This window comes from Ammospiza nelsoni, chromosome 4 (assembly GCF_027579445.1).
Source record: "Ammospiza nelsoni isolate bAmmNel1 chromosome 4, bAmmNel1.pri, whole genome shotgun sequence".
Lineage (NCBI taxonomy): Eukaryota > Metazoa > Chordata > Aves > Passeriformes > Passerellidae > Ammospiza > Ammospiza nelsoni.
In genome coordinates, this window is record NC_080636.1 from 68,094,705 (window position 1) to 68,120,001 (window position 25,297).

Consider the following 25,297-nt stretch of genomic DNA (forward strand, 5'->3'; position numbering starts at 1 on the left):
GCGGGAGATTGTTAAGCAGATGTCTTCATGGCAATACAGCAAATTAAGTGGAGGAGTTCTGGGGTCTCTGGACTGTTTTAATAACTGATCAAAAAAGGAGAGAGAGCACATGAGCAGACAGCCACAACTGCAAAAGACCAGCCAGCCAGGATGTTTGCAAACTGTGCTACTGCCAAAATTCCCTGAAGGGGAAGAATTTACTGGGATGTTTGGTTCCTGAGAAAGATTTTTTTTCTATAAGTGCTGTGCATATCTCCAGTTTCTGTTTTGTTATTTGGGGCTGGGATTCTCCATTATGCAAGCCTATTTGCCTTTTTAATCCACTATTATGTATGAGACTAGGAATGCTTTGTTGCACTAAAGGAGCAGTGACTTAAGCAAGGAACTGAACTAAGGCCCTGACCAGGGCAGGGGGAGAACTGTTTTGGTTTTCCCTAGTTTGAAGAATTTAGATGCTCAAAACTACTCACCACAGAACAAGTACCGGGGTAAGTGAAGACTACTCCTTTTCCAGCCTGCCCTAAAGCATAGACACTACAGTGAACAAAATCTCATCCTGTTCCCTTTTAATGAAGCCCAGCCTCCCACACCAGCAGAGGTTTGAAGATGCTGTCTGCAGTTTTTGCACAGTGAGGTCAAATCCTGATTTCAGTTACGGCAAACTTCACTCCTTTCCACAGCATCCCTTGGAGACGAACTTCACCATGTCGTTGTCTGGAAAGCTGGTGAGTGAAGATGGGTGAACCCTCTGAACTCTCTGGCTCCCAGTGCCCTCCAGCTGGATCCCTACCGTCTTCAAGGCTGGTGTCGGGCTGCGAGGTGGGTTCGCGGTAGGACCCTATGGGATCGGTGTCTGCCTGCCCCGGGGGCGGATTCCCGCGGGGATGTGCCTGAGGCAGAGCCGGTCTGCGGGAGCGCTGCCGGGGCGGGGGCGCAGCGGGGACGCGGCTGCGGGCGGCGCACGCCCGGCGGGGCGCGGGCAGAGCGCTTTGTGCGGAGCGGGGACGCGCGGGGGGCGCCGCTCCCGCCCGGGCCGTGCCCACGCCGTGCCCGAGGGGCGGGGCCGGGGCGGGCCGGGGCGGGGCGGCCGCTGCCCCCCGGCCCACGCGGGGCCCCGCTCGCCACTCGCCGGTGGCGGCGGCGGCCGAGGCGGGCGCGGCGCGGAGCCGAGCGGAGCTGCCGCCGCCGCGGGAGCCTGGTGAGCGGGGAGCTGCTGCCGGGCGGGCACCGGGCCTCCGCCTCCCGGGACAAAGCCGGGCTGGGAGGGACCCCGGCGTCGCCTCTCGGGGCCGGGGCGGGGCTGCCCGGGGGCCGGGGCGGCGGGGCTGTACCGCTGCCCACCGAGCATGCGGGCGGAGGGCCGGGGCGGGGGTCGGTAGCCGGCTCGGGGGTGTGCAGCCAGCTCGGGGCGCGCTCCGGTCCCGACCCGCATCGCCGCCCATCCCGGGAGCCCCGGCGGGCTCTGCCCGGTAAACTTTTCCCGGTCCTGGTTGGCGCCCGGAGGGTCCGTCTAGCAGCCAGAGCTGCTTGGGCTGGGGGCTTGGGGCTTTTCTTTGCGCCGGAGCATCCTTGCGCCTCAGCCCGGGATCTCTGTCCTAGGGAACAGGGTGCTCGCCGGTGCCCCGGGACGCACGGCGGCTTCGGGAATGCCTCAGACCCAGGTGCTGGCTTGGGGCTTGCCCGGGACAGACCCAGGTGCTGGCTTTCGGTCCCTCATCTCTCGCCGATCCCGGCCTGCTTCCCCGCGCGGCGCCGCGTGGGTCGGTGCGGGTGGGTCCCGGTGCCCGGCCGGCGTGCGGACACGGGCCCGCCCCGCGATCCGGGCAGCGAGAAATGACGGCCGCAAACAGGGAAACCCTGGTCTTTAACAGGCATTTGGCAGCGCCGAATGTTAAACCAGAAGTGAAGAGTTTTTTCTGGCTTCGGTACCTGCTTCCCTCCCTCTGATTTTTCTTTTTAATTTGCTGGCTCTCATCAGGACACTTGTTCAACTTCGGGTGATGCTGGACATTGCGTGCTAGATCTAAAAAGAAACAAAGGATTAAATATTTTTAAAGCTGTTTTCTCTGCAAATACCATTAACCTCATTGAAGGTGATGGAATATGCCTGAGAGTGATTCGCTGCCCTTTGGTTAATTCAGACTCTAAGAAGTTCATGAAAAAGCCTGTCTAAAACAGTGTCTTCCCTAAAAAGAGACACACGGCAATCTGCTTGGTGAATCCCACTGATACTTCCTTTTTCCCGTGCTTTTTTAAGAAGCAGACCCTAATTTATTAGCCTGCCAGACAGAAGGAGTCTGCAGGTGCTAATGGTTTGGCCGATCAAAGACACCCTTCCCATAGGTGCCACTTGAATTCGGAGATGCTTGTGGGTCAGTGGCTCTCTTCCCCTTCACTTTGTCCCACCCAGGCTCTTATGAGTTGTCTTTCTTTGTGCCATGTAGTGTGGGTGGCTGTTAGAGGGGCTGGCCAGGGCATCTCTGAGCCCAGAGGCAAGAATCTTTACTGCAGTGCAAGCTGGCTTGGGGGTGCATGCAATTGCAAAAGTGTGCCTAGCTCTGGTGGTGTTCCGCTATGCCTATGTGGAGGAAGTGCTTAAGGATCAGGCTGGTAAATTTCGTTCATGTGCACTCCAGGATTGGAGTGCAAAAGTGCCTGTTCGCTTGGAGACCCTCAGGAAAGGAGCCTCAGTTTGCCTTGTGATCACTTGGCCAGGGGATGATGACCTAAACTTGGTTAGATGAGGAAGGACTCTCTGTAGCCGCGTGGGGAAATTGTGCGTCCTGGCACCCACAGCAGCCGGCTGCATTCTCTGTCTGATCTTCTTTCCTAATCTGCTGAGCTTTGTGGGAGTCCTCCTCGGAAGTGTCTCCAAAGTTCTTGGTTCCAGGTTTAGTTCTACTGGCTAGAGTGCAATCAGACCTGGCCGGGAGGGGGGTGGCGGGGACAGGGACACAGGAATGCAGCAGGAATGTCTTGTTCCTGGGGCATTTCCCTCCTGGGGAAGGAAGATGGGAAGGAATCCTTGTCTGTAAGTAATCCAAGAGCAAAACGTTTCTCCCCTTGCAGACAATGAATCGTTTCAGCGAGCTGACACTGTTATTTGTGGCTCTTGGCAAACGAGATAAGAGCATTCTGCCAGACACTTGCTCAAATCAGTGCCAGCCCCAGCCCTGCTGATTGCCTTTCACTGGGTGGGAGAGGAGCCTTTGTGTACCACGGCAGTAATCACAGTGGTGCTTCTGGGTGAAGGAAGGTTGTTGCTGGTCCCCTTGGTTACACAGTCTCTGATTCTGGTCCTTGTGTCTCCAGGCCTTTTTATTTTCCAGAGAGAGGATGCCCCTTTGGAGAAGAAATTTTTCCTGACTGGCTCTGCTTGTGGGGCTGTGAACAGCTATTTCCAAGACCCCTTTTCTTTACCCTTGATCTAAATCTTGCATGAAGCTGGTTATACATGCTGATTAAGCAGGGAATTAAATCACATAGGAATGCTGCTCGCTTGATGTCTTCTCTATTATGGAGCTATGCTTAGAAGTTGAGACTTTTCAAGTGATTGTGTGGGCTTTAGCTAAGCTGTGAAAAAAGCCTTGTAAACAATAAGCCTTTGTGATGAATGCAGAGTAAGTGTAATTATCACCTGTCCTATTAAAAATCTTCCAGTCTGAGGGCATAATCAAGCTAATCAGACAGTGTTGTGCTTTTCCAGATGTCTAGGTGATCCTTTCGAGTGGCTCAGGAGCAAATGCAAAATGAGCAGTGGAGGGCAGTGCAGAAGACGCAGTGGGCTCTCAGTCTGACCCACGAGGATTTGAAGATGTCTGCGTGCAGTGACTTTGTGGAACACGTTTGGAAGCCCGGCTCCTGCAAAAACTGCTTCAACCCGAAGAGTTCCCATCGGCTGCAAACACCCCCGGACGTGGGAGCTTGTGGCGTGCTCCCGGATGGAGCTAGGACCAAGCCCGAGAGCCTCGTGTTGGAAGACGAAGGTATAACTACTTCCCCCTTCTCAAAGCCAACAATTGCTGTGAAGCCAACAATGATAAACTCGGATGTTTCTGACGCGTGGGCGGATGTGAATATGAATGCAGATCTGTCACAGGTAATGATTAATCCAGTCAAAGCATGACTTCCCGTTACTTACCTATACTCAGAGTGCTAGGAATATCTGTTACAAATGCTTCCTTCCCTTTGTTTTTCCTTCTGGTCTTGACTCAGGATTTTAAGGCATATATTGGTTTCTCAGTGTATCTTTGCGTGAAGCTGAATGAGCTGTTGCTCACAAGCCATGTGCAGAGGAGCTTAAAAATACATTGTTTGTTTAGGAACTTCTGGTTTTAAAATGAGGATGCGGGTTATTTTTCTGGGAAGTTTTACTGAAAAGATGTCTTGTCTCGTTGCAGTCAGTGCTGACTGGATCCGTGGTCTTTGTGGGTGAGGAAGAAAGTGCCCTGCCTTCCTACTCCTTCCTACCAATCTCTGCCAGAGCAGTAATGCCCTGTGGGTGCAGCTCCTCGCCCTGACCAGTTGATACCAGCAGTGCCTCAGCAGGGTGACGCACAGGCTGCTGCCCCACTGCCTGTGGCAGAGGTGTGCTCCTATTTCCCCATGCCCCAGAGCACAGTCAGGGCTCACCAGCTCTCTTAGCTTCTCATTGCTGTCCCTTTCTTTTCTCCTAAGGGGTGAAGGGCACACAGTGCGAGCTGCCATTGTTGGTGGTGTTTGATCTGTGCATGCAGATTTGGCATGCCTGCCCCCCCATCCCTACTTCTGGGCATGGCTAGGCTGCTATCCCAGGATAACCCATGATAGTCTGTGTCTGTGTTCTGGAGCCACACACTCTGGAGCAGTGTGAAATGAAAATAAGCAGAGAGAGGTGCAAATATTCCTTCGCTCTCTGAATCTTTAATTGCACAGTGATTCACAGACAGGATGACAGGTTGGACATGTTTCTGGCAGCAAACCCATAGGAAGAGAAAGGAGAATGTCTTATTCCAGTGCATTACCATTGTTGGTAATGCAAGGATTACAAATGGTCCAGGAAATACAAAAAGTGTAGTTTTACCTGGAAAGCTTTGTGGAAATTAGTGGTGAGGTGAGCACAGCAAAATAGATGGTGAATTCCAGAGTGCTGTTCTGCAGAGCTGGGCTTTTGTTTTTGCAATTTGTGGGTTTGCTTAAATTTTATTTGTCTTTTCTTTTGCATATGCATGTTTTGACAGGGAATTTGTATCTTTGACCCATGCAGGTCAGTTGGGGCGTGATTTCTGGCAAGCAACTCCTCCTGAAATCAGGAGATGCACAGCGCATCTGCCTTGACAATTTTGGCAATGGTGGTGTGAGAAAACCTTTCCTTCACAACCAGCCCAGCGACTGCTTGTCTTGCTGTCCTCCCAGCTACTCCATGGTGGGTCTGCGTGGCCTGGAGAGTCGAGTGGAGAGAAACGTCTCCATCCACAGCCTGGTGCTTGTGGGTGAGGTGGGCAAGCAGGAGGACAGAGCTAAAGACAAGTTTGCCCTGCCTCATCAGGTCCCCTGCCCTAATCCATCTGCCTTGGGGGACAGGAGCACCACTAACTCCAGCAGAAACACTTCTCCCCAAGCCAGAGAAGGAGCGGCAATCCCTTCAGGGCGTGACTGTGGTCACATCTCCTCCATCTTGGAAAGCGAAGGGGGCGAGTACTGTTCAATCACAAACTGCCACAAAGAGCACCCTGTCCCATGGGAGCCCTGTTGCACAGAGGAAAAGGCTGCACAGTGTGAGAAAGAGAGTCACACTCCCAGCGGGTGGAGGCAGCGGGATGCTCCCGAGATTCCAAGGCCAAGTGGCCGGGCAGTCAAGTTCAGCGAAGAGGAGCGCAGAGCTGTGAACGTGGCCTTCTGCATCACAAAAGACCAGAGTGATCCTCTTCCCTATGCCCTGTGCTCAGACAGGAAAAACCTGGCTCTCCATGCTGAGCCTGCCACCCTCCCTGAGACCACGGGGAGCTGCAAGGCGGCTGCCCTTGCTTTGTCCCGGGAGGATGAGGAGTTGCCTCTCCCCGGGGAGCCCTCTGTCACTGGCGGCCCCCGCGCTGAGGGCTCAAGCATCCCTCAGCAGGCTCTGGTGGAGCCGCAGCGCCCTCGCCTCGCCTCGCCAGCCCACGCTGATCCCATCTATGCCGAGAGCACCAAGAGGAGGAAGGCACAGCTGAAGGCTGTTGGCAGCCAGGCAAAAGCGGAGAAGCTGGCCCACGGCACTGCCAAGGAGAAAGCTGATGGGTTGTGGAGGGATGGTGGCTGGGCTTTGGGAGGTGAGAAGGAGCACCAGGACTCCACTGGCCAGGTGGCAGCAAAGATTACTATAATGACAGCACACAGTGAGGATGATCACAAGACAATATTCCTCAGCAGCCCTGACTCAGCAGTAGGAGTGCAGTGGCCGTGTATCAGCCCCACTTCCCACCCTGATTTTGGGACTTCATCACCTGCTATTGAGTCTGGACAGATTTTTCAAGCATCTGGATGTGAAAACAGCACAAGATTTCATCTGGCAGCTCCTGTCAAGACCTCACTTACTGAGAGTCCAGCCATCCCCCCAAAGATGTCCAAAAACAGCCAGCCAGGCAGCGAGGGGAGCCGTGTGCCCCCCGTCAGCTCCCATGTGGGAAGGTTTGGTGATGACAACAGTCATGATGGAGCTGGTGCTCAGCTGCTCCCAAGGAGCTGTACTGATACAGGTGCCTTTGGGGTGACCCCTTCCCCCTGCACTCATGGGAATGGGGTCTCTGTGGAGGAGTCCAGTAGAGGCCTGGCAGGCTCATCCTATGACAGGAAACAGAAATACTATAACCCAACGTGGACCAAGCAGGGCCGAATAGAGGAGGAGGAGGAGCAGGAGGAGGAGCCAGAGGTCTCAAACCACTCGTGGACAGGAGGAGCTGAGAGTGGAAGAGCTGGTGCCGACTTTGTGGATGACAGCCCGATACTGGAGGGCCAGACTGGAATGACCAAATCTTCTTCCTTCTCCTTTGATTTCCCTAAAGACAAGAGCAATGGTGTGGAGTTTGCACCGCCGCCACCGCCGCCGAAAAAGCAGTCTAGGTACAGCCCTGTGAGCGTGTGCATGGTGCTCTGTTAACCCTTTGCAATTGGGAGGGTTGCTGCAGGAGTTCATTGACTGGATGGTGCTTCCCATTCTTTTTTCCTCCTTTTCTGTCCAAAGGTGGGCTTTCAGGAGCATGGGGAGTGACTGCACAGCTGAAAAGCTATTTGTCTTTTTACTCTGAAAAGCTGTCTGATCTTTTCAAGTCTTGGTTTGAATGTCATGTGCACTTTTAAAAGCCCTCCAGGGCTGCAAGATAAGGCCTTAAGTCCCGATATTCAAGTGAGAAAAAGGTCTATGATTGGAATGGCTGGTGTTTCCCAGGTCAGCTTCATTCTGTCTTGGCAGTTCCTTGATGTTGAATAGCATAGAAAACCTGGTTGCAATCTTCTCTTGTAGGTGGGACTGGGCAACTTTTCTTGATGCTAATAACAAGGGCCTCCAAAATCAACATTTTCAATTTGGCTGTAATGACTTTCTGCTTTCAAGGTGAACTCTCAAAGCTGCAGTTTCCCAGGGAGGGCTCCTTGCCTGCAAGCAGGTAATTGGAGCTTGCCCGATGTGGGCTTGTTATGTGTGGGAGCCACCTGGCTTCAGGCAACCTTCTGCTCTCTGCTTTCCTGCAAGTCAGGTTTGCAGGCAGGGCAACTGCAGGCCCCAAACAAAAGTGAGGGAGGGAGAGCTGTTCATCTGGGAAGGAAATAGCCCTACTAAGCAATTAAAAAAACCCTCGGGCTTACAATACTTAGTGTGCATTTAGTATCTGCAGCTGTGTGCATCACCAAACAAAAAAATAACCAGACAAAAAAAGGGGGGAAAAGGGAAAAAATAAATAAAACAAAGGTCAAATGGGGGAAGAAAATTTGTTTTTCTCTCCATTAATTACGTTGTCTGAATTTACCAGGGAAGGACTTTCTCCTTTTGCAGGTGTCCCATATTTGCTTTATTGTGTGTGGCGGTTTTGCTACTTGAAACTGTGCATTGCACAACAGATTTGACTCCAGCTCTTGATTTAAAAGTCAAGAGAAGAAGGGATGGGTGTTTGGAGGAGAACTTGGCCTTGGGGTCCATGGTCAAGCTTATGTGTAGCTATCACTGACCTCCAGGCTGAGACTGTGAATTTTCCATGTGTTTTGGGATTGGCTAACCTAGGGAACTAGTGTTTTAAATTGGCCAAGAGGTGAACAAATGAGGTTTCTCAAGGGAAGAGAAGAGATGAACAAGTGGCTTTAGTTCTCCTTAATGCTAGGCTTCCTGCTGTGGTCCCACATGCCTGTTGGAGTCAGAGGAAACAAAAGATCCACAAGCAAATGAGCACACAGATGTATTGCTCTTGTTCTCTGTGTGGTGTTATGACACCAGAGGAGTATGGAGCATTTTCTGCCCCTTTGAGGGGCTATTTCATGCTCCTAATGCAATTGGGCTGTGCCAGTTCTAACAATTGCTTTTGAGTCATCCTGATGAAAGCATCTGTGTGCTAGAAAGCCTGTGTGAAAGCAGGCAGGGAAACTGAGGTCAGGGAACACGTGGCATCCACGACTGGGATCTCTGGCAGAGCTGCAAACCCTCTAGGGTGTTGGTTACCCTCTGTGGCTGCAGGGCAGGTTGTGCTACAGGTATTTGTCTCCCAAGGGCCCTGATGCCTGTGGCTGAGCCCTGGGCACCTTACTCAAAAGAGCTTAGTCCTGCCTGCAGCTATGGAAGCTGGAGCCCAGGGAGCCCAGCCAGCTGAGGAGCAGTAAGGAGTGATCTGATCAGGTTTTGCAAGGCCTGCTTTGTTTCTTTGCTTTGAGGGTGCTTGGTTTTGTCTCAAGCAAAGCAGTGGCTGCTGTGAGCGTGTCAATGCAGGAGCCAGGGTGCTGGGAGGGATGGCTGCATGCACAGCTGCCAAAATCACTATGGTGCCATTGTGTCACCCTGGGTGTTGCAGCTTCACGCCATGGCCTGGTGCTGGAGGAACATCCCCTCTGTTCATCCTGGGCTGCCGCCAAATACCTGAAGAACCAGAATCACAAAGATGACTCTGAGGCACATCCAGGCTCTCCTGGTGCTGGGCAGCCTGTGAACATGTGCTTGTCCCTGATGGAAGAGCCACTGATCCTTCTGTTAGGCTTATGTACTCCCCACACAGAGAGAGAGCACCTCAGCCCAGGACATTCCCTGGTGGCTCAGCTGCAAAAACTCCTTTGGGGGATGGAGGTGAAGCCAGTGTAGACCTGGTTGTGGCACAGGCTTTGGACTGGGGGCTTAGCAGATCAGGGTTCATCCCAGCTGCAGGAAAGGCATGCAACTGTCCTTTTTCCTTCTAGATCTCAAGTTGCAGCAAGGCATTTGATTTCATGCTGGAAAATTAAGTTGGCCTGTTTGACTTTCCTAATGAAAATTAATTGCTTATTTTAAGGAAAACTTGCATGTGTGTTTGAATAGTTATAAAGCAGAGAAAGAAAAAGTGAGTCTGTAGATTTTGTTTTGTTCATCTTGGCTTTAACAATTAAAAGGGAATTTTTTTTACAGGGTACTTTCCTTCCAGAGACTGAGGAAGCTCTGGTTTGGAAGTAAGTTGTCTCTTAGGATGGCAGAAGGAGCAATTTCTGGGGGGCTTAAAAGTTGTCACAAGAAAAGGGAAATAATGAATATGTGCCTGGTTTTGGTCCTATATAAAGCTGTTCTGGATCTCTTGCAACTGTTTCTTCGTACAATCCTCTTTTTCTACTTGTTTGAAAGATTACAGATATTTGATGTTTGCTTGGTCTAGAATGACAGATAAGAAATAAGAAAGATAAGAAACAGAATGACAAATAAGTATAATTACAAGGGGGGAAAGGCTGAAAAGGGAAGATGGTGGCTGGTCCTCTTCCAAAAGCTGGGAAGGTAGTTGGCTAGGGAAGCTCACCAGGGAAAGTAGGAACCCCAGACATGTATGTGCAATGATGATTTAAAGGCTCTTTGATGTAAAATGCACTAGTATGGCCTTCAGTTTCTTGGCACAAGGAATGAATCTTTGCTGAAATTTATGTCTCTCTTATGCAGAGGATCAGGCTTAAATGATCCTCGTGGTTTCTTCTAGCCTCCAGAACCTTGATGGCTAATTTATTTCGTGTGCCTCCTAAAGAAAGAAAACAGTGATGCTGTTTTGCATCTTGAGCCACTTTCATCACAATTAGTGCCACCTTCAAAAGGCAGTGGCAAAAAAAGCTTCTGAAATTTGCTGAGTGTGCTGGCATGGGTTAGCAAAGGTGCAGCACTGCACTTCCCCACACCTGTCACTGCTGAACACAGCCAGGGAGAAAGAGCCCAAGGAGTGCCAGGATTGCCTGTTCCAGTGCTGCTGCTGGAGGGAGCAGAGCACAGGAGTGTTACAGAAAAGCTGCAGTGCTGGGAATTGCATCACAGGAGAGGAGCCAGGTGTTGGGAATGGGATTGCCAGGAAAAGAGCCAGGTTTGTTCCTTGCTGGGGAGTGGTGCTGGCTGGTGGGGCTGTGCTGTGTTTTCTTGCCAGGAATCAGTCTGTGACGGAGCAGCAGCTGTATCTGAGGCAGAATATTTCTCTTTTCTTACTGTTCCTGAGGCACCCTGTAGGGGCCTGAATATATGTGTTGTTATAAAGGAGTCCTTGTGAATATATATATGTAGTGAGAGTCCTATGTATTAGATAGGTGGGTCCTGTTGCTCTGGATGAGCTACAGCTGTGGGATCCTTGGTTGGGTAGCAGCTGTAGCTCATGAAGGGCTCTGGGATAAAAGGGGGTTGGGTCGAGAGCCCAGGAGGAGCCCCTGTGGAAACCATGAGGAACTGTGCTGCAGAAAGGAGCTGCATAATAGTACCAGCAAGAAGGTATGGACTTTAAGATGGGACTCCAGAAATATGAAATACAATAAGATAACAACAACAGCACCCATTTCTCCTTGGAGCTCACTGTCAGGGTGTACCCCAGTGACAAAACACACTGGCTTCAAATGTTGTCATCTATCAGCTTATCTTTTAGGAGAGTTTGTTTCTTTTAAAATTAAAGTCATTCACTCTTCTGTGTGTTTCCTGTCTTACCACTTAAAAAAGTACAGAGTTGAAAATTGAACTGAGATTCTTTACCACATTAGAGTATGCAGTGATTTAATTTTTGACTCACCTACCATCTTAATTCTGTATCCTATCTGAATTTTCCTGTGTCTCTCCAGATTCCAAACCCTTGTTTCAACTTAACCCTGGCTACATAAAAACCCTCTAGTACAGGGAGGAGCAGCGTATCGCTCTGAACAAAGCTAGGAGTTCTTCAAAATTCTTTCTTTTCCTCACCTCAGTTTTGGTTTCTCCACATTTGCCAGCTGATAGCGGAAGGATAAGTACAAATCTAAGCTTCAGATGTTGTAAGCTCCTGTATGCTGGGTTTTAATTTCCCTCTGCAACCAGGGAAAGATGCTGGAAGAAACAGCAAGTGGCAAGAGGAGGAAAATTATTCATGTTTCATGATAGACAAGCATATGGTACAATGGTGCTTCCTCTTGGGTAATAATTATGCCTAGCCATATGTTGTGTTTGATGCTGTAATGCAAGTCTGGCTTTTCTCTCTTCTGTGCATTAGTTCCATTATTTTATACTGGGAGGGGGTGTCTTGTTGACATTATCACCAAACACCTCCTGGAGTGCAGTTTGCTGTGTGGTGATGTCTGTGTGTTCTCTGTTCTCCTCTCCTCATTGCTCTGTCACATGATTTATAAAGCTCAGCTTCTCTGTTATCTGTTCAGTCCTGTCATCTGTGCTGAGGAGGAGTGTCCTCCTCCTGCTGCTGGCACAGCAAGGCTGGGAGACCCCCGTGATGGCACTGCAGAGTGACAGTGGCTCTGTGCAGGGCAGAGGTGCCTTGCACATCCTCCAGAGCTGCCAACAGGCTGCCCGTGGGATGGCTGTGGGAAGGGAGCCAGCGGGAGCCTGGCAGCTTTTCTGTCTGAGGGGCCTCCTGCTCCCAAAACCTGCCCATTGCACTTGTGAAGGTAACCAGATCTCCGTGTCAAATCTCAGTCAGGAAATTCAAGAGGAAGGTATGTCCAAAGTCCAGGGATCCCTGGGGCAATATCCCAAGGCATGTGGGTCTTCTGCAGTTAGGAGAGCCAAGCTTTGGGGCCCATCTCCACTGTCTCTCTGAGAAGTGCAAAGCATGCACTTGGTGATGCTGGAGTCCTGCAGCAGCATTAGGTGGAACCCTGATCTGTGGAGAAATGTGAAATTATACACGTGGCTAGTGGTCAAACTGAGACACAGGAAAGATGAAGCAAGCCCTGGCCAGAGGTGCAACCTGAGACAAGGGAAGCGAGCCGGGTCCCTTTTCAGTGTTAAGGGAACTCCAGACTATGGGTTTGTTGTTTTGTTTTGGTGTGCTTTTTTTACAAGACCACTCTTTTCAATCTTGAATTGTTTTAGGCAGGACTGTGAGAATCATGTGGAAAATCATCTGGATGAAATTGTTTATGATGGGAAAGCTTGGAAATAGGGAACTGGAAGGGTTGTCTGAATATGCCAGGCTGTTGCATAGAGGATGTTGAGTAATTGAAGTGTATTTTAAGCTACCAGAATAGTTGGAGAGCTGAAAATCTGTGAAATCCTGTGGGTTTAGGTTATTAGATTGAGAGAGCTGACTCTGGTGACCTGTTCTTTATGCACAGGCACACGATGACAGCTCTGGTGCTGCTCTTGAAGTTGCTGGTTATGTTTTAGGTGCTGAGCAGACATTTTTAAATTGATGTAAATTAACTACTGTTACATCTTTCTGAAGAGGAGTGTAGCCCACAGATGTTTACAAGTCAGTGGTGCAGGGCACAAACCCAGTGTTTTCTTTGGGTTTAAGATGGGTTGTGCTCTTTATTTCCAACACCCTTTGGTGATTTCCAATATCCTTTGGTGAAAAGGGCAAGGCAGAAAATAGCCACCTGTGCCCTTGCACTCAGGTGAGGTGGAAGGAATACTAGCAAAGCAGGCGATTTTTGGGGTAGCTGTAAAACAGGATCCCACAGGCTGTTGCAGCAATGAGCTGTTCAGCTCTTGGGGTGGAATTTTACTGAAATGGGAGAGTTTGACCCTAGCAAGTTTTTGGTAGTAATTCTTCGGTGGAGTGAGCAGTATTTTGATTGTGCAGGCTGCACCCTGGTCTTCAAGCAGCTCGTAGGAAAAGAGGGAGATGTGAGGCAGAGGTAATTCCAGAGGTATTAGCTGGCCAGGCTGTAACATCTGAAACAAGAGCAGGATGTCGTTTAAGCGGCAAACAATTTCTATTTCGGTGCACCCATTCAGGAACTGCGCTTTGCATCAGTCACGGCGGTGCGGGGAGGAAACGGGGCTCTCTCTGCATCTGCCTTCAGCCACGCTGAGCACAGCACAGCCAGGGCAGCAGCCAGCACGGCTCTGACCGGCGCTGTGCCCAGGTTGCTCGGAGGAGGAATAGGTGTGGCTGGGCACGGCGGACCTTGGACCGCGCCGAGCAAAGTCTCATCTCTCCCTGAGTGCGGGAATGGTAAGGCAGCTCCGCGAGTTTGTGTTTAGTGATGGGAAAGAAACAGAAATGCACCAAGGTTTTGGGGGGGCTGGGGGAAGGAATGTGTTAGGAAATATCTTATCTCTGTGAATCAAGACCGGATATTTTGCTAAATCTTCTTTTCTGATGGGTTCAAATGCTTCTTTGATTCTTGCCGGGTCAGACAGTGTACTGGCATGGGTGTGCACCCTTGTGGTTTTTCCACCCAAATTACTAAGTGTTAAACATCTGAGAAAGTTATAGGATAAAGTTGCATCTTTATAGTGAAAAAGAATATTTAAGTGCAGTTGGTTGCTTTCAACAGCATTAGCCATAGCAGACCTAAACCCCTTAAACTCTCTGTCTGTCTCTCTTTCTCTCTCTCATTTTTGAAACTGTGACTTGTGTAGCTCATTGTGAAGTTTTGTAAATTGTCCCCAAGAGACTTGCTGTGATAAATTCATCACTGGTGGAAGACCAGTGTCTCTGCTGAAGTATACCTGAACTGGTTTTTACAGCCTTATTTTCATCAGCCCTTGAGTATTTTTAGACCAAGGCTGCTCAGGCAAATGAGGAAGTCTGGCAGAAGTTTCTTCCGGACTTCTCATACACTCTGCTCTCCATGTGGTGGTGTGGACACAAGAGTAAGTCCTTTGTCTGGATTGGGAATGAAACATTTCTCAATCTTCAAATAAAAGTCTGTGTCTGCTGTGCTTGGGAGTTTTGGATGAGGAGGGGTCCCATGCATGTGACCAGGGTGCCACAAGAAAACGGTCGTGCATGTCTTTGTTTGTCTTTCTCAGCAGCCATTCAGCCGTCTGATTAGGAAACACCGGATACCTTCCAGCAAGATAGCTGGTGGAAGTCCTTTTACTTCTGTACAAGTCTGCTCCTAACCTTTTTACATTCTTAATCAATGTGTTGAATTTTATCAGCAGATTGGCAGTTTTGCTTAAAAAATGTGGGCTGATAACCTTTGTGTTCTGGCTGACAGAGTGGGAACTGTACCAATGCTAAGAGCATTTATGTTCTTCTGTGCTGCCTGATTTCTACAGTTTCTGTTGTTTTCCAAGGCAGAAACATGAAGAAAATCCAGGGGAAATTCTTTATCTTAGCAAAAAATCCTGCTTGCCTAAACTGGTCACTTAAACCATGACCTAGCTGGTTATAAGCCCAGTTTATGGTTAGTTTATTTATTTTTTTAGGTGGAAGCTGCATGGAAAACTGCAGGTTTTACATTAAAAACCGTGTGGTAGGTTCTGAGTTTGGCAGACTCATGTTTTCTGCAGAAACTCTTCTTCTTTTGTAAGGTGTTGGTTGTTAACTGTGATACATGGTTGGAGATGATGGACTCTTCTGCTACCTATGCCTCTGTCATGCAGGAATGGGGTTCACACACCCAGCCTCAACTTGCCTTCTGTAAAATGGGAGGAGTGATGCTACTTCCTTCCCTTGAGAGCTTTGTTGAAGGCAAACACTGGTGAGTCCCCACTTCTGAGTGGCACTGGCCAAAATAGGATGTGGTCCAGGACCTCACGTGTTCTAGGTAAAGGAGGTGCAGACTTCGGCTGAATGCTCTTGGCTCACCGGCTTTCCCTCTCTGATCAAGCACAGCTAGTTTGGCTTGGGGGCTGCAAGCCTGTAACCTGCTCAGAGTCTGTGGGATGCAATTCCCCAGGTCCTGGAGAAAGAAGAAAAGTGCACAGGAATGAGGTAGTTTGGTGTGATAATACACTGTGCAGTGTGTGGATAGGCAGAGACCAAACTAAGGCTGCTCTCAGCTTGAATCTCCGTGCAAAAGTGCAGACAGGGTCTTCTTTTGCCATCTGTCTCCTGACTTCTCTTTCTCTAGGCACGCTCTGAAAATGAACCCAAGTAACACTGAGTTGGAGAGAGTGAGCAACAGCTCTGCAGAGAGCCTCAGCCCACCCTTCAGGAGTGCCCACGTCAGCTTCACGGCCGGCTCCAGCGACAGCCTCGACTCGGACACACAGACCGGCAGCGATGGCAGTAAGTGACCTCCGCCTGTGGGAGAGGTGGCATTGTACCTGAGACCCACTGCCCATGGGACAGCGTCCTCGGGCAGGGGTCACGAGGGTCCAGTCCCCAGCTCCCCCAGTGACCCTTCATCTTCCCACTTCTCCTGCCCTTCTGCCTCTTGATGCACTCTAGATGAATGTGGCAGAGTCAGACCAACGTCACAGACTTTTTCATTCAGCACGTGCCAATATCATTCACCCAGTAGATCTCCTCTGGTCTAGATAAAATCTCCATATAGAAACAATCCTGCTTGTGCTTCATGCATTTCACATTGTCACAAGAAGCCCTGCTATAGAAAGTCCTACATAGATTTGAGGAGTACCAGAAGGAGTTTTGTGCTAGACATGATCTCTCCCTCTCATTGTGTTCCCAGTTATTTCTTAAGGGGAAAAAATCTGCCTGCACTCGTTTAACTGAGATTAAAAAATACTTACTATGAAGTCACTTTTTTCATCAGTGTGTAACTTAGACATGCACTAACGTGTTCAGCAGCTCAGAAAGTATTTCCTTAGCAAGAGCAAACTTCATGTAGTGGAAGTTCTCTCTTTCCAAGAGCAACAATGTGCAGCAATAAAATTAAGAGCCAGAGCTCTGGAAACTCCGTTTTTCCACCACTAACTTGGGAGTCTGAGAGTGAGACCTTGCCAGGAAATTGTACAGGGGTAAGAAAAACTCACATATGTTGGATCTTTACTTGCTAGGCACAGAAGCATTTTGCTGTCAAAAATGATAGGAACAAGAGGATTTCTCTGCCTTCACTAACAGAAGCAACTGTTTAAACTCATCATGGGGAAGATGAGTTTTTAAATGAACACTCAAATGCAGCTTGTCTTGCTGATGCAAGCAAGAAGCTGTGCAGTCAGTCACTGAGTGAGGTGAGCTCAAATTAATTGGCTATGCTGTCAGATGTTAAAATATGAAGTGGAGGGGAGCTTTTACGCCCTTGACACGCAGAAGGCCTCCATGCTGAAGGTGCAGAGCACTGTTAGGAGAGTTGTGAAAGGGGTTAATTCATTACCCTCTGCTTGGGGCAGAGCCCAGCAGCATATAAAAAAAACTTTAGAGCAGTTTGGCATTTGTGGCTAGGCATGTGCGCCGGTTGCCAAAGATTCCAGTGCTGACGTTTGTTACTCTCTCAAGTAAATCTTGTCTCTTGAAACAGGGATTCAGCTGCATGTCCTGGCAGAGATGCCTCTGGTGAGGTACTCATGGACTGCACACTGAAGAATTTCTCTTGGCTCTATCCTCTTTTAAAGCCCTGTGGATGGAAGTGGCGTGGCAAGAGGTGCCATGCTGAATGATCCCTGCCTGTGGCTTTTGACAGGGTTTTAATGGAGAGAATCTTTCCTGTGGACCCATTAGAGTATCATGTGGGTTTTCACTAAAGCTTGGGACATGAATCTCTATTGTTAAGGCAGGTATTTCTTAGCTGAAACTGGAGAGCAGTCACTTGCTGGGCAACTGGGTGTACAATGCAGGCACACACCTGGGGCAAGGGTCCAACAGGAGTCAGATAGCTCAGCACCCAGGCACTGGGGCAAAAGAGACATGTGCTGATTCATGTTTCCTACAGAGCTGTTTCTAAGCACAGAAATGGGCTGTTGAAACAGCTTTGCATGGGAGACAAACGTGCAGAAGCTGAAATCAGTGCTGCTCATTCCTGACGTATCTCTCAGTGATGTTGGTGTGATGGGATAGATTACAGGAGGTGCACACAGAGGGCCTTGGCACTGGAGGAGTGAAATTGACCAGTGCTGGTCACAGTCTGGTGAGGAGGGATAGGGCCAGATGGTGCCAACATCCACTCTGGCAGCTGAGAACCAGGGGATCTGCCCTCACCTCATGTGCTCTCAGGTGGTGGAGCAGCTAACAGGGATTGCTACTCTAGCACAGCTGGTGCAAACCTGCAAGTGACATGCCAGGACTGGCTGGGAGCTCAGGGACCTGAGCCCCTGCCCTTGGAGGTTGTGTGTGATTGCTGGTGAGTCACTTGGGCTGTGAGGAGACAAGAGCCTTCTGCGGGCTGACACGGAAAGTGCCCCAGGGCATTCCTCTGAGCAGGCAGAAAGGCACTGTGAGGAAGTGCCTGCTGGCAGCTGAACCCTCAGCAACAGCTTTGTGAGGAGGAAGGATTGTTTGCTATGACTCTGCAGCTTTGGAAAATAGATTTAAAGAAAGCAATAGATCCTGCTATCTGCTGAACTATTTGCTATTTGCTTGGAGCAAAACCCCACCTTTCACCTTTCAAGGTTTACATGTGCATGTGAGCTGTTAGCAGAGTCCCATTTCTCATTCAAGTGGCATGGATAAATTCCCTTGAATTATTGTCTCTCTTCTTTTAATTTCTCCTCCACTCCTCACTTTTCTGTCTCTGTGACCTGAAATTATTGCTCTTTATTTCAATGTCAGATCACCTTTCTGTCCTTTTTTTTCATGTCCCACTTCTTACATGGCATGTAAATGTATTACCCATCTCCATTCTGGCTTAGGTAGGAAAGCTGCTGCTATGGCTGCCCAAAATGAGCCAGCCATCCCAACCCAATCCATGTGCACTTGACATGTGGAGCTGCTTGGGGTTAGTGCTATGTAGTGGGGCCAGCCTGCCCTCTGAGCAAAGAATAAGCTGGGAAACAGGCCGTGGGGGGAAGGCCAGATTTTTTCAGCAAAATGGAAATTGCCAAAATCCCAGGCTTGCTCAGAAACCCTTCCCCAGTGTGAAGCAGAGAGAAAAGGTCGATGTACTTGGAGTGCTCCAGTACAGCCAGAGGGCTGGAGCTATGTGCCATGAGTCACTCTCTCCTTATCATGCCCTGCTGCTGAAGCACTGGGTGGCAGCTCCCAGGTGAGAGAGGCTGTGTTTAAAAGATTGTCCTTGTATCAAGTGCTTCATTCTTACCTCCCTGTGGATGACATCACAGCTTAAATATTTACCCTCTACTACCTTTTTACTACTGTATATGCAGTTCACAGGGGAGTGGTTTCAAGGGTGGGGAAGTGCATTTCTCTGGATGGCTGGTTGCAGCCTGCTTTGCAAACCTGCTCTATTAAACTGGATTAAGTCCCTAACCCCTCCAGTGAAACTTTGCAGTTGTGAATAGCTGAAGACTGTGCACTGCGTTCAGATGTAACTTGGCTTGCTGCTTTTCTTCCCAGCCAGGGCCCTGGGGGTGTCAGGGATATGGGGAAGGACTGTGCTCTCAGCCTGCAAGGCCCACTCACGCCATCTTCTTGTGTGTTGCTATCTCCTAGGACACTCATCTGAGCCGAACCACTCACCCCCTCCAGCTGAGAGCCAAGTGTTTCCCTCTGTCCCTTTCCTTTCTGTTTCTGCTGAGGATGGTCCCTCCTCTGTCCCCAGCTGCCCGCCCCCTCTGCCCCAGAAGAAGACAGTGATCAGAACCGTGTCTTCTCCAGATGGCTTTTTTGGGGGACAGGCATCTTCAGGCAAAGCAGCTGGTGCTGCCAGCCCCAGGCTGAATGTCAGCCATTCTGAGAGCAATATGTGCCTCCGAGAGGAGCCTCCCTTCATCCACCCAGCCAGCCTGGGGGGCCGCCCTGGTGCCTTCTCCTCCTCCGAGTCCCTCGAGAAGAGCTCCAAAGGAAGCAGATACTGGGGCTCCAGCGCCACCAAGAGCACAGGGCCCAGCAGAACCCTCCAGTCCCTCTCCTCCTCGCAGCTCAGCGTGTCCAGCCAGGTGTCCTCGGCCTCCAGCCTCCACAACCTCCTGAGCAACATGGACAGCAAGGAGGGGGTGTACAGCAAGCTGGGGGCGCTGTACGCCGAGTCCCTGCGCCGCCTGGTCGCCAAGTGCGAGGACTGCTTCATGCGGGAGCAGAAGAACGAGCTGCACTTCAGCGAGAACAACTGGTCCCTCTTCAAGCTGACATGCAACAAGCCCTGCTGCGACTCAGGGGACGCCATTTATTACTGTGCCACTTGCTCCAAGGACCCTTCTACGACCTATGCTGTGAAGGTAAGTCCACAGCCAGGAGGTGTCCAGGCCTATTTCCATCTTCTGGGTGGAGATGTGTGCACTAGCAGCGCATGGCGTCTCATGCAATGTCTGGTTTTCTCTGCTTGTATTTCTCACAGGTGAAGTTAGGCAAGCAAAACCCCTTCCAAAATTACCCCTTTCCCCTTACTGCTTGTGAAGGTTAATTTGCAGAAGGAGTTTTCATTGTAACAAATGCCAGTCAGATTTAGCTTATTGCTGAAGGGGTCTGAAACCCAACCATTTTCTCTCTCTGAAAACATCTTTGTGCAAATACTCTGCTGTAAACTCAGAGGCATTCGCCTCTGATGACACAAACTGATGAAAGGCTGCTCAAAAGGCAGAGTTTTTGCCTCTGCCTGCCTTTTAAGTGGAAGCTCTGACCCAGATACTGAGTGCTTATATGATCTTGAAACTACAGACAATAAGATATTGCAGATCCCAATTAAACAATGCGAGGCTGACCCAGACATGCTGTGTAAGGTCAGGTCTGAAATATTTTCCTGTAGCTCCATGGAATACATGTTTTGAAATGGAAACTTGAGGTGCAATAGTTCAGCTCTTTGAAACCTGGATAAGTAAGCTTATCCAACCAGTTCCATGGGCATCCTGTGGATTTTGGGTTCTTGATCAATGTTACTACTTGAATACAGAGATTTTAATTTCCCTTCTGACTTAACACTGGGGACATCTCACCACTGCTTATTCCTCAGGTTGTTTTCAAAGCCTAAAGTAATTCCCAGAAAAGCACTGTCAGAGATGCATTAAGGAAGAAAAAAAAAAAGAAAAAAATCTCTGCTGAATACTTTCCACCATTATGAGCTCCAAGGGTTGTTTTAGAATGTTTTAATACATCCCTAAGGGATGTTCTAGTTAAGTGGTAGCTTAAAAGCCAGTTCATATCCTAAAGAAAGTACAGCCAACCCAACAGGGGGGCTGTAAGTAACCAGAATCGAATTAGATGAGATCTTGCACCAATACCCTTAGTCCAGCACTCAGAGCCACAGCTTTTCTTGTGTGTTATACCTAAATCCATCACAACTTTCTTCCTGAAGCCTAAGAACTGTTGTGCTTCTTTTCAATCTGCAGTTCCCTGTGGCACACCCACACCTTTGCTTTTGCCTGCTGTGCTAGGTGGGGTTCAGTAGCTCAGCTCTATGGCTGCAGTGCATGAATTCCTGCCAAGGCAGAGACAGCACATTTCAGCCTCCTGACAGGACTGCACTTGTGTCCCTATGTGTGAGGTGGGCTTACTCTGTGCCCTAGGTACACTGCAGAGTGTCTTAACAAAGTCAAAGCCACTGCAGCAAGGCCATGCTCTGTGCCAGCATAGTGATGTAGTGTGTGTGTTTATCCATGTGCATGGATACGATTCCTGTGTGCCACCATCCCTCTGGCAGCCAGAGTAGGGAATGAATAATTGTGAAACAATTCAATTGGCTGATCCCTAGCTGCCCCTCCTGGCTTCTGGTATGGATTTTTTGACATGAAAGAAATCACAGACCTGTAGTTAAAATTAGACTTGGAGAGCTCAAAATGGGCAGAGGATCAGACTTGAGCCAAGGAGCCTATTGAGAAACGGGAGCCAGAGTTTGAGCTGTGCACAGACAGACATGACTATGTATAAAACAGTTTGTAAATGGCTTTGGAGGAATTAAGCCAAGATCTGCTCCATGCCTTGGCTTCTTTCTCCACTAGAGGTGTGTGACTAAGCCAGCCCAGGCTCCTAGTTGGAGCTTTCAGCAGGGAGGATGTCTCTGGTGGAGTCAAAGTCAAGAAGAATGGCTGGACGGGGAAGACTTCCCTGTATTTGTTTGGCTGTAGTTATTCTTCCAGAGACTTTTCTCTTGCCAGGAATATTCCCCCTTTTCCTATGCCTTACATGACTTTCCTTTGGGAGGAGGAACAAGCAGGCTTGCTAGCTAGAGGGCTGGAAGGCCTGCTCTGCATTTGGGGACCTCCTGCGTCACCCTGGGTCCCACTGCATTCATCTGCATTCTGCCTGACTCTCCAAAGCTTGTCTTTCCACAAATAAGCCAGGGCAGGGTATTTTTAGAGAAGAGAGGACAATAGGGATTTAAAATGCCCCATCTCCATAGTTTTGTCTCATCTGAGTGAATTATCTGTAAATGCCTGGATTCAGACCCTAGCTAGAGGAATACAAAAGCAGCCCTTTTCTTCAGCTCCTCTCTATTCTTGTGAATATTTTAACTTGGAGGCAAAATTGATTTCTCGTCGGGTCTGCACGCATGCTGTGACTGGCACTGGCACGCCCCAGGCTTTCAAACCTTTTATATTGAGTTTCAGCCTGTTGCTTACTCCTGTGGATGACATATAAGCACATCACTAAATAAAGGGGAAAAACGTATAATAGAAATGCCAGGAGGCCCTATAAGCTAATGGATACTCCTATAATAAGCCTGGCTTTGAGTCTCTAATGCAGTATAAAGCTAAAATAGGGAAGAAAATGATGATAGAAGTCATGTAGTTTAAAGAGAATCCAGATTATAAAATGCATTTTTCTCCCTAGAGTTTGCTGCTGCACTTTGACTTCTTTCTAGGCCTGTTGTAAACTCCCATTTTCTCTTTGATGGTTGTTTGGCCTGTGCTGAGGAGTACAACTTATTGCTGGTTTCCCTCAGCCATTGATCAGGGACTTGAGAGCAGTTGCTGACACACAGAAGTGGAATGGTTGAGGAGGATGTGAAAGTGGCTCCAGGGCTTGGGACCAGAGAAGGAAGGTGGGAAGAAAGTGCTGGAGGCTTCTGTCCACCCCTCACCACAAACAGCACAGTCACCTCGCATTGAATGGGGCCTCATCCAAGAGTGTTAACTATCTCCAGAGATGGAGACAGCATGTCTTCTGCCACAAGCTTTGCTTTTCTCCAGGAGCGTCTCCTGGGTTGCAGGAGTTTATCTCAATGATACCTGTGATGTAAAAGATATGTTGCTTCTGTTGGCAGTGAAACAAAATCTTCAGAAGTTATTCATGGTAGGACTACTGTCCTCCTTTCCTCCAGTTACTGGGCATTGCCTGGCAAAGGAAGCATGCTCAGAAATGCAGCCCAGACAGCTGGTGGCTAAGGTTGGGCTGTTGCAGGATGAAAACAATCCTCAAATCAGGAGATAATTTAAAGCGCTTAAGGAACCAGTGCACATCTTGCTTCTCCTGTTGTCTTCCAGAGCATCCGCAAATCACAGCTTAGCATCCCACCTCTCAACTTCTGGTCTCTGCCCTGTCTCTGACACTGGCTGATGAGACTTTTCTTTTGGTCTCTTTTCACAGATTTGTAAAACCCAGGAGTCCAAGGCAGCTGCTTCATACTGCAGCCCTGCAGTGCCAGTTCACTTCAACATCCAGCAGGACTGTGGGCATTTTGTGGCCTCCGTCCCCTCCAGCATGCTGCTGGCCTCAGATGTGGGGAAAAGCATGCCTGGAGATGGCTTCCATCCCTCCCGCAGTGCCAGCGAGCACGACTGTGTGGTGGTCATCACCCGCGAGGTGCCGAGCCAGACCACCGCCGACTTCGTGAGGGACTCGGTGATGCTGCACCAGGCCAAGCCGGAGCTGTACGAACGCCGCGTTTGCTTCCTGCTCCTCCAGCTCTGCAACGGCTTGGAGCATCTCAAAGAGCATGGCATCATCCATCGTGACCTCTGTCTGGAGAACCTCCTGCTTGTGCCCTGCAAGCCCCCCATGAGCTGTGTGAAAGCCAAAGATGACAAACACTTGCCCCGCCTCATCATCAGCAATTTCTTGAAAGCTAAACAGAAGACTGGAACTGGAGACTCCAAGCTGAAGAAGAGCCAGGCCCGGCTGGCCCCGGAGATTGTGTCGGCTTCTCAGTACAAGAAGTTTGATGAGTTTCAGACTGGTATTCTCATCTATGAACTGCTGCACCAGCCCAACCCCTTTGAGGAGAAGGTGCACCTCAGGGAGCAGGAGTACAGCCCTGAAGACCTCCCTGCTCTGCCCAGCCTGTCCATCTACTCCCGGGGACTCCAGCAGCTGGCCCACCTACTGCTGGAAGCAGATCCCATCAAGCGTGTGCGGATCACCGAGGCCAAGCGGATGCTGCAGTGTCTGCTTTGGGGGCCCCGAAAAGACCTCGTGGAGCAGCCCCTGAGCCACGAGGAAAGCCTGCGCCAGGTGCTGCAGAACTGGGTGGACATGAAGCGTGCCCTGCTCATGATGAAGTTTGCAGAGAGGGCCGTGGACACAGAGCGGAGCGTTGAACTGGAGGACTGGCTGTGCTGCCAATACTTGGCATCTGCTGAGCCAGCCTCCCTCTTGCACACATTAAAACTGCTGCAGCTGCTCTGACCTTGGCTGTGTCTTGGAGGCAGCTGAGGGCTCCTGACTGCCTTGTGGCTAAAGGTACACAGCCCTTTCATACGTGAGAGGTTTGAGGCTCAGCTGCGAATGCACATTCAGCTCCTGGCCTGCACTGCAGTCAGAGTGCACACGGCATGTTTAGTATCCTCAGCACTGTTAGTTTGTGAGCAGGCAGAACTGGGAACCTGCCCCTATTTTGGGGGATTTTTGGTTTTTTGATATGGTAAATGTGGACTAATAAACTCCTGCCTGCGTGTGTGCATGTTTCTAATGAGTTCACTGTACCAAGTTGATTTCTGTGCCTATGGGACAGTCCTGTGATCCCCACCTCTCCCAAAGCATCAGAGCCTTTTTGCCTGGGAACAACACCACACTAGAGTGGGAAGCAGGGATGAGCAGGTGGCTGGTTCTCTTCAGGAGCAAGGGAAGTTCACATAATTCTCCTTTGCAAGGGAGAACCTGGAGCTTTCAAATTCACATCTTTTGGGAGTTTTGGCATCCATTTTGCTTTTCCCTTTCAAAACAAAAATGACTGCTTGTTTCTGTGTATCAGGTCTTTTTTTCTCTGTGGGCAGTTCAAGATCAGCTGCCTGTTACTAAATTAGATACTAACACAGCCTGGCTTTCCTGTGTAGTGGTGCAGCTGTAGTGGAGCACCACTCTTGGATGTGAAGGCATGAGAGGGAGCTCAGGGTGGGTCTATTCATGGGAATGATGCTGGGAATTACCCCTTGTAAAGCTGATGAAATGGAAAATCCCCAATTCACCTCCAAGGCCTTGGGGGGAAAGTCAGGGCCAGGTTGCTTTGCTTTCCACATCCCTTCAGCTCCCTCCCTCTGCCTGGTAATTCACCTGTCCCTTCTGTTTAACATTTATTTAACTCCTTTATTGAGAGATGAGCTGGCACGTGAAAGGCTAGGGCCACTGCAGGCTGGCAGGGTCCTATTGCTGCTGGTGTTTGAATTAGAAATGCATAGGGCTGCACGCACTGCCAACATGTTTCTCCAACAGATGGGAGGCAGGAGCAGCACAATGAAAGGTGGAGAAATGGCCTAGCTCCCTTCAGCCCCTTTCCCTCCATCTAGACATGGAACAGGCATTCAGTTTGGGAGAGAGGCAGTGTTGCTGAGGAAAAAAAAAAAATTTTTTTGCCAGTTGCGAGCTTCTTTTACTTTTCCACCCCAACATGAGGCAGAGATGAGTGCCCTGCTCCTGACATCAGTTCTGCAGCCCTTGGAGGAGCGGTAAGTTTGGGACATTTGGAGAGAGCTCAGCACCAGCTTTTCCGAGACAGGATGTCACTAGCTGAGCTACCCACCTCCCAGCCCTAAGCAGGAGACATTCAC

The 25,297-nt window shown here is 49.7% G+C and overlaps 1 protein-coding gene across 1 annotated transcript; it reads left to right on the forward strand.

Annotated features, from left to right (window-relative positions):
- The first annotated feature begins 3,742 nt into the window (after positions 1 to 3,742).
- PRAG1 (PEAK1 related, kinase-activating pseudokinase 1) lies at positions 3,743 to 24,222 on the forward strand. The gene is made up of 5 exons (XM_059470651.1): positions 3,743 to 4,099; positions 5,246 to 7,080; positions 15,436 to 15,593; positions 18,873 to 19,597; positions 22,902 to 24,222. Exons 1-5 carry the CDS (start codon positions 3,743 to 3,745, stop codon positions 23,937 to 23,939), a joined length of 4,113 nt encoding a protein of 1,370 aa, XP_059326634.1. The 3' UTR covers positions 23,940 to 24,222.
- Positions 24,223 to 25,297: the final 1,075 nt, after the last annotated feature.

What these genes read in the sequence shown, in the direction of transcription:
- PRAG1 (XM_059470651.1), top strand. Translation starts at nt 3,743, where the DNA reads ATGCAAAATGAGCAGTGGAGGGCAGTGCAGAAGACGCAGTGGGCTCTC. An exon ending in ACAGACCGGCAGCGATGGCA is followed by an intron (nt 15,594 to 18,872) that starts GTAAGTGACCTC and finishes GCTATCTCCTAG; the next exon opens with GACACTCATCTGAGCCGAAC. An exon ending in CTACGACCTATGCTGTGAAG is followed by an intron (nt 19,598 to 22,901) that starts GTAAGTCCACAG and finishes CTCTTTTCACAG; the next exon opens with ATTTGTAAAACCCAGGAGTC.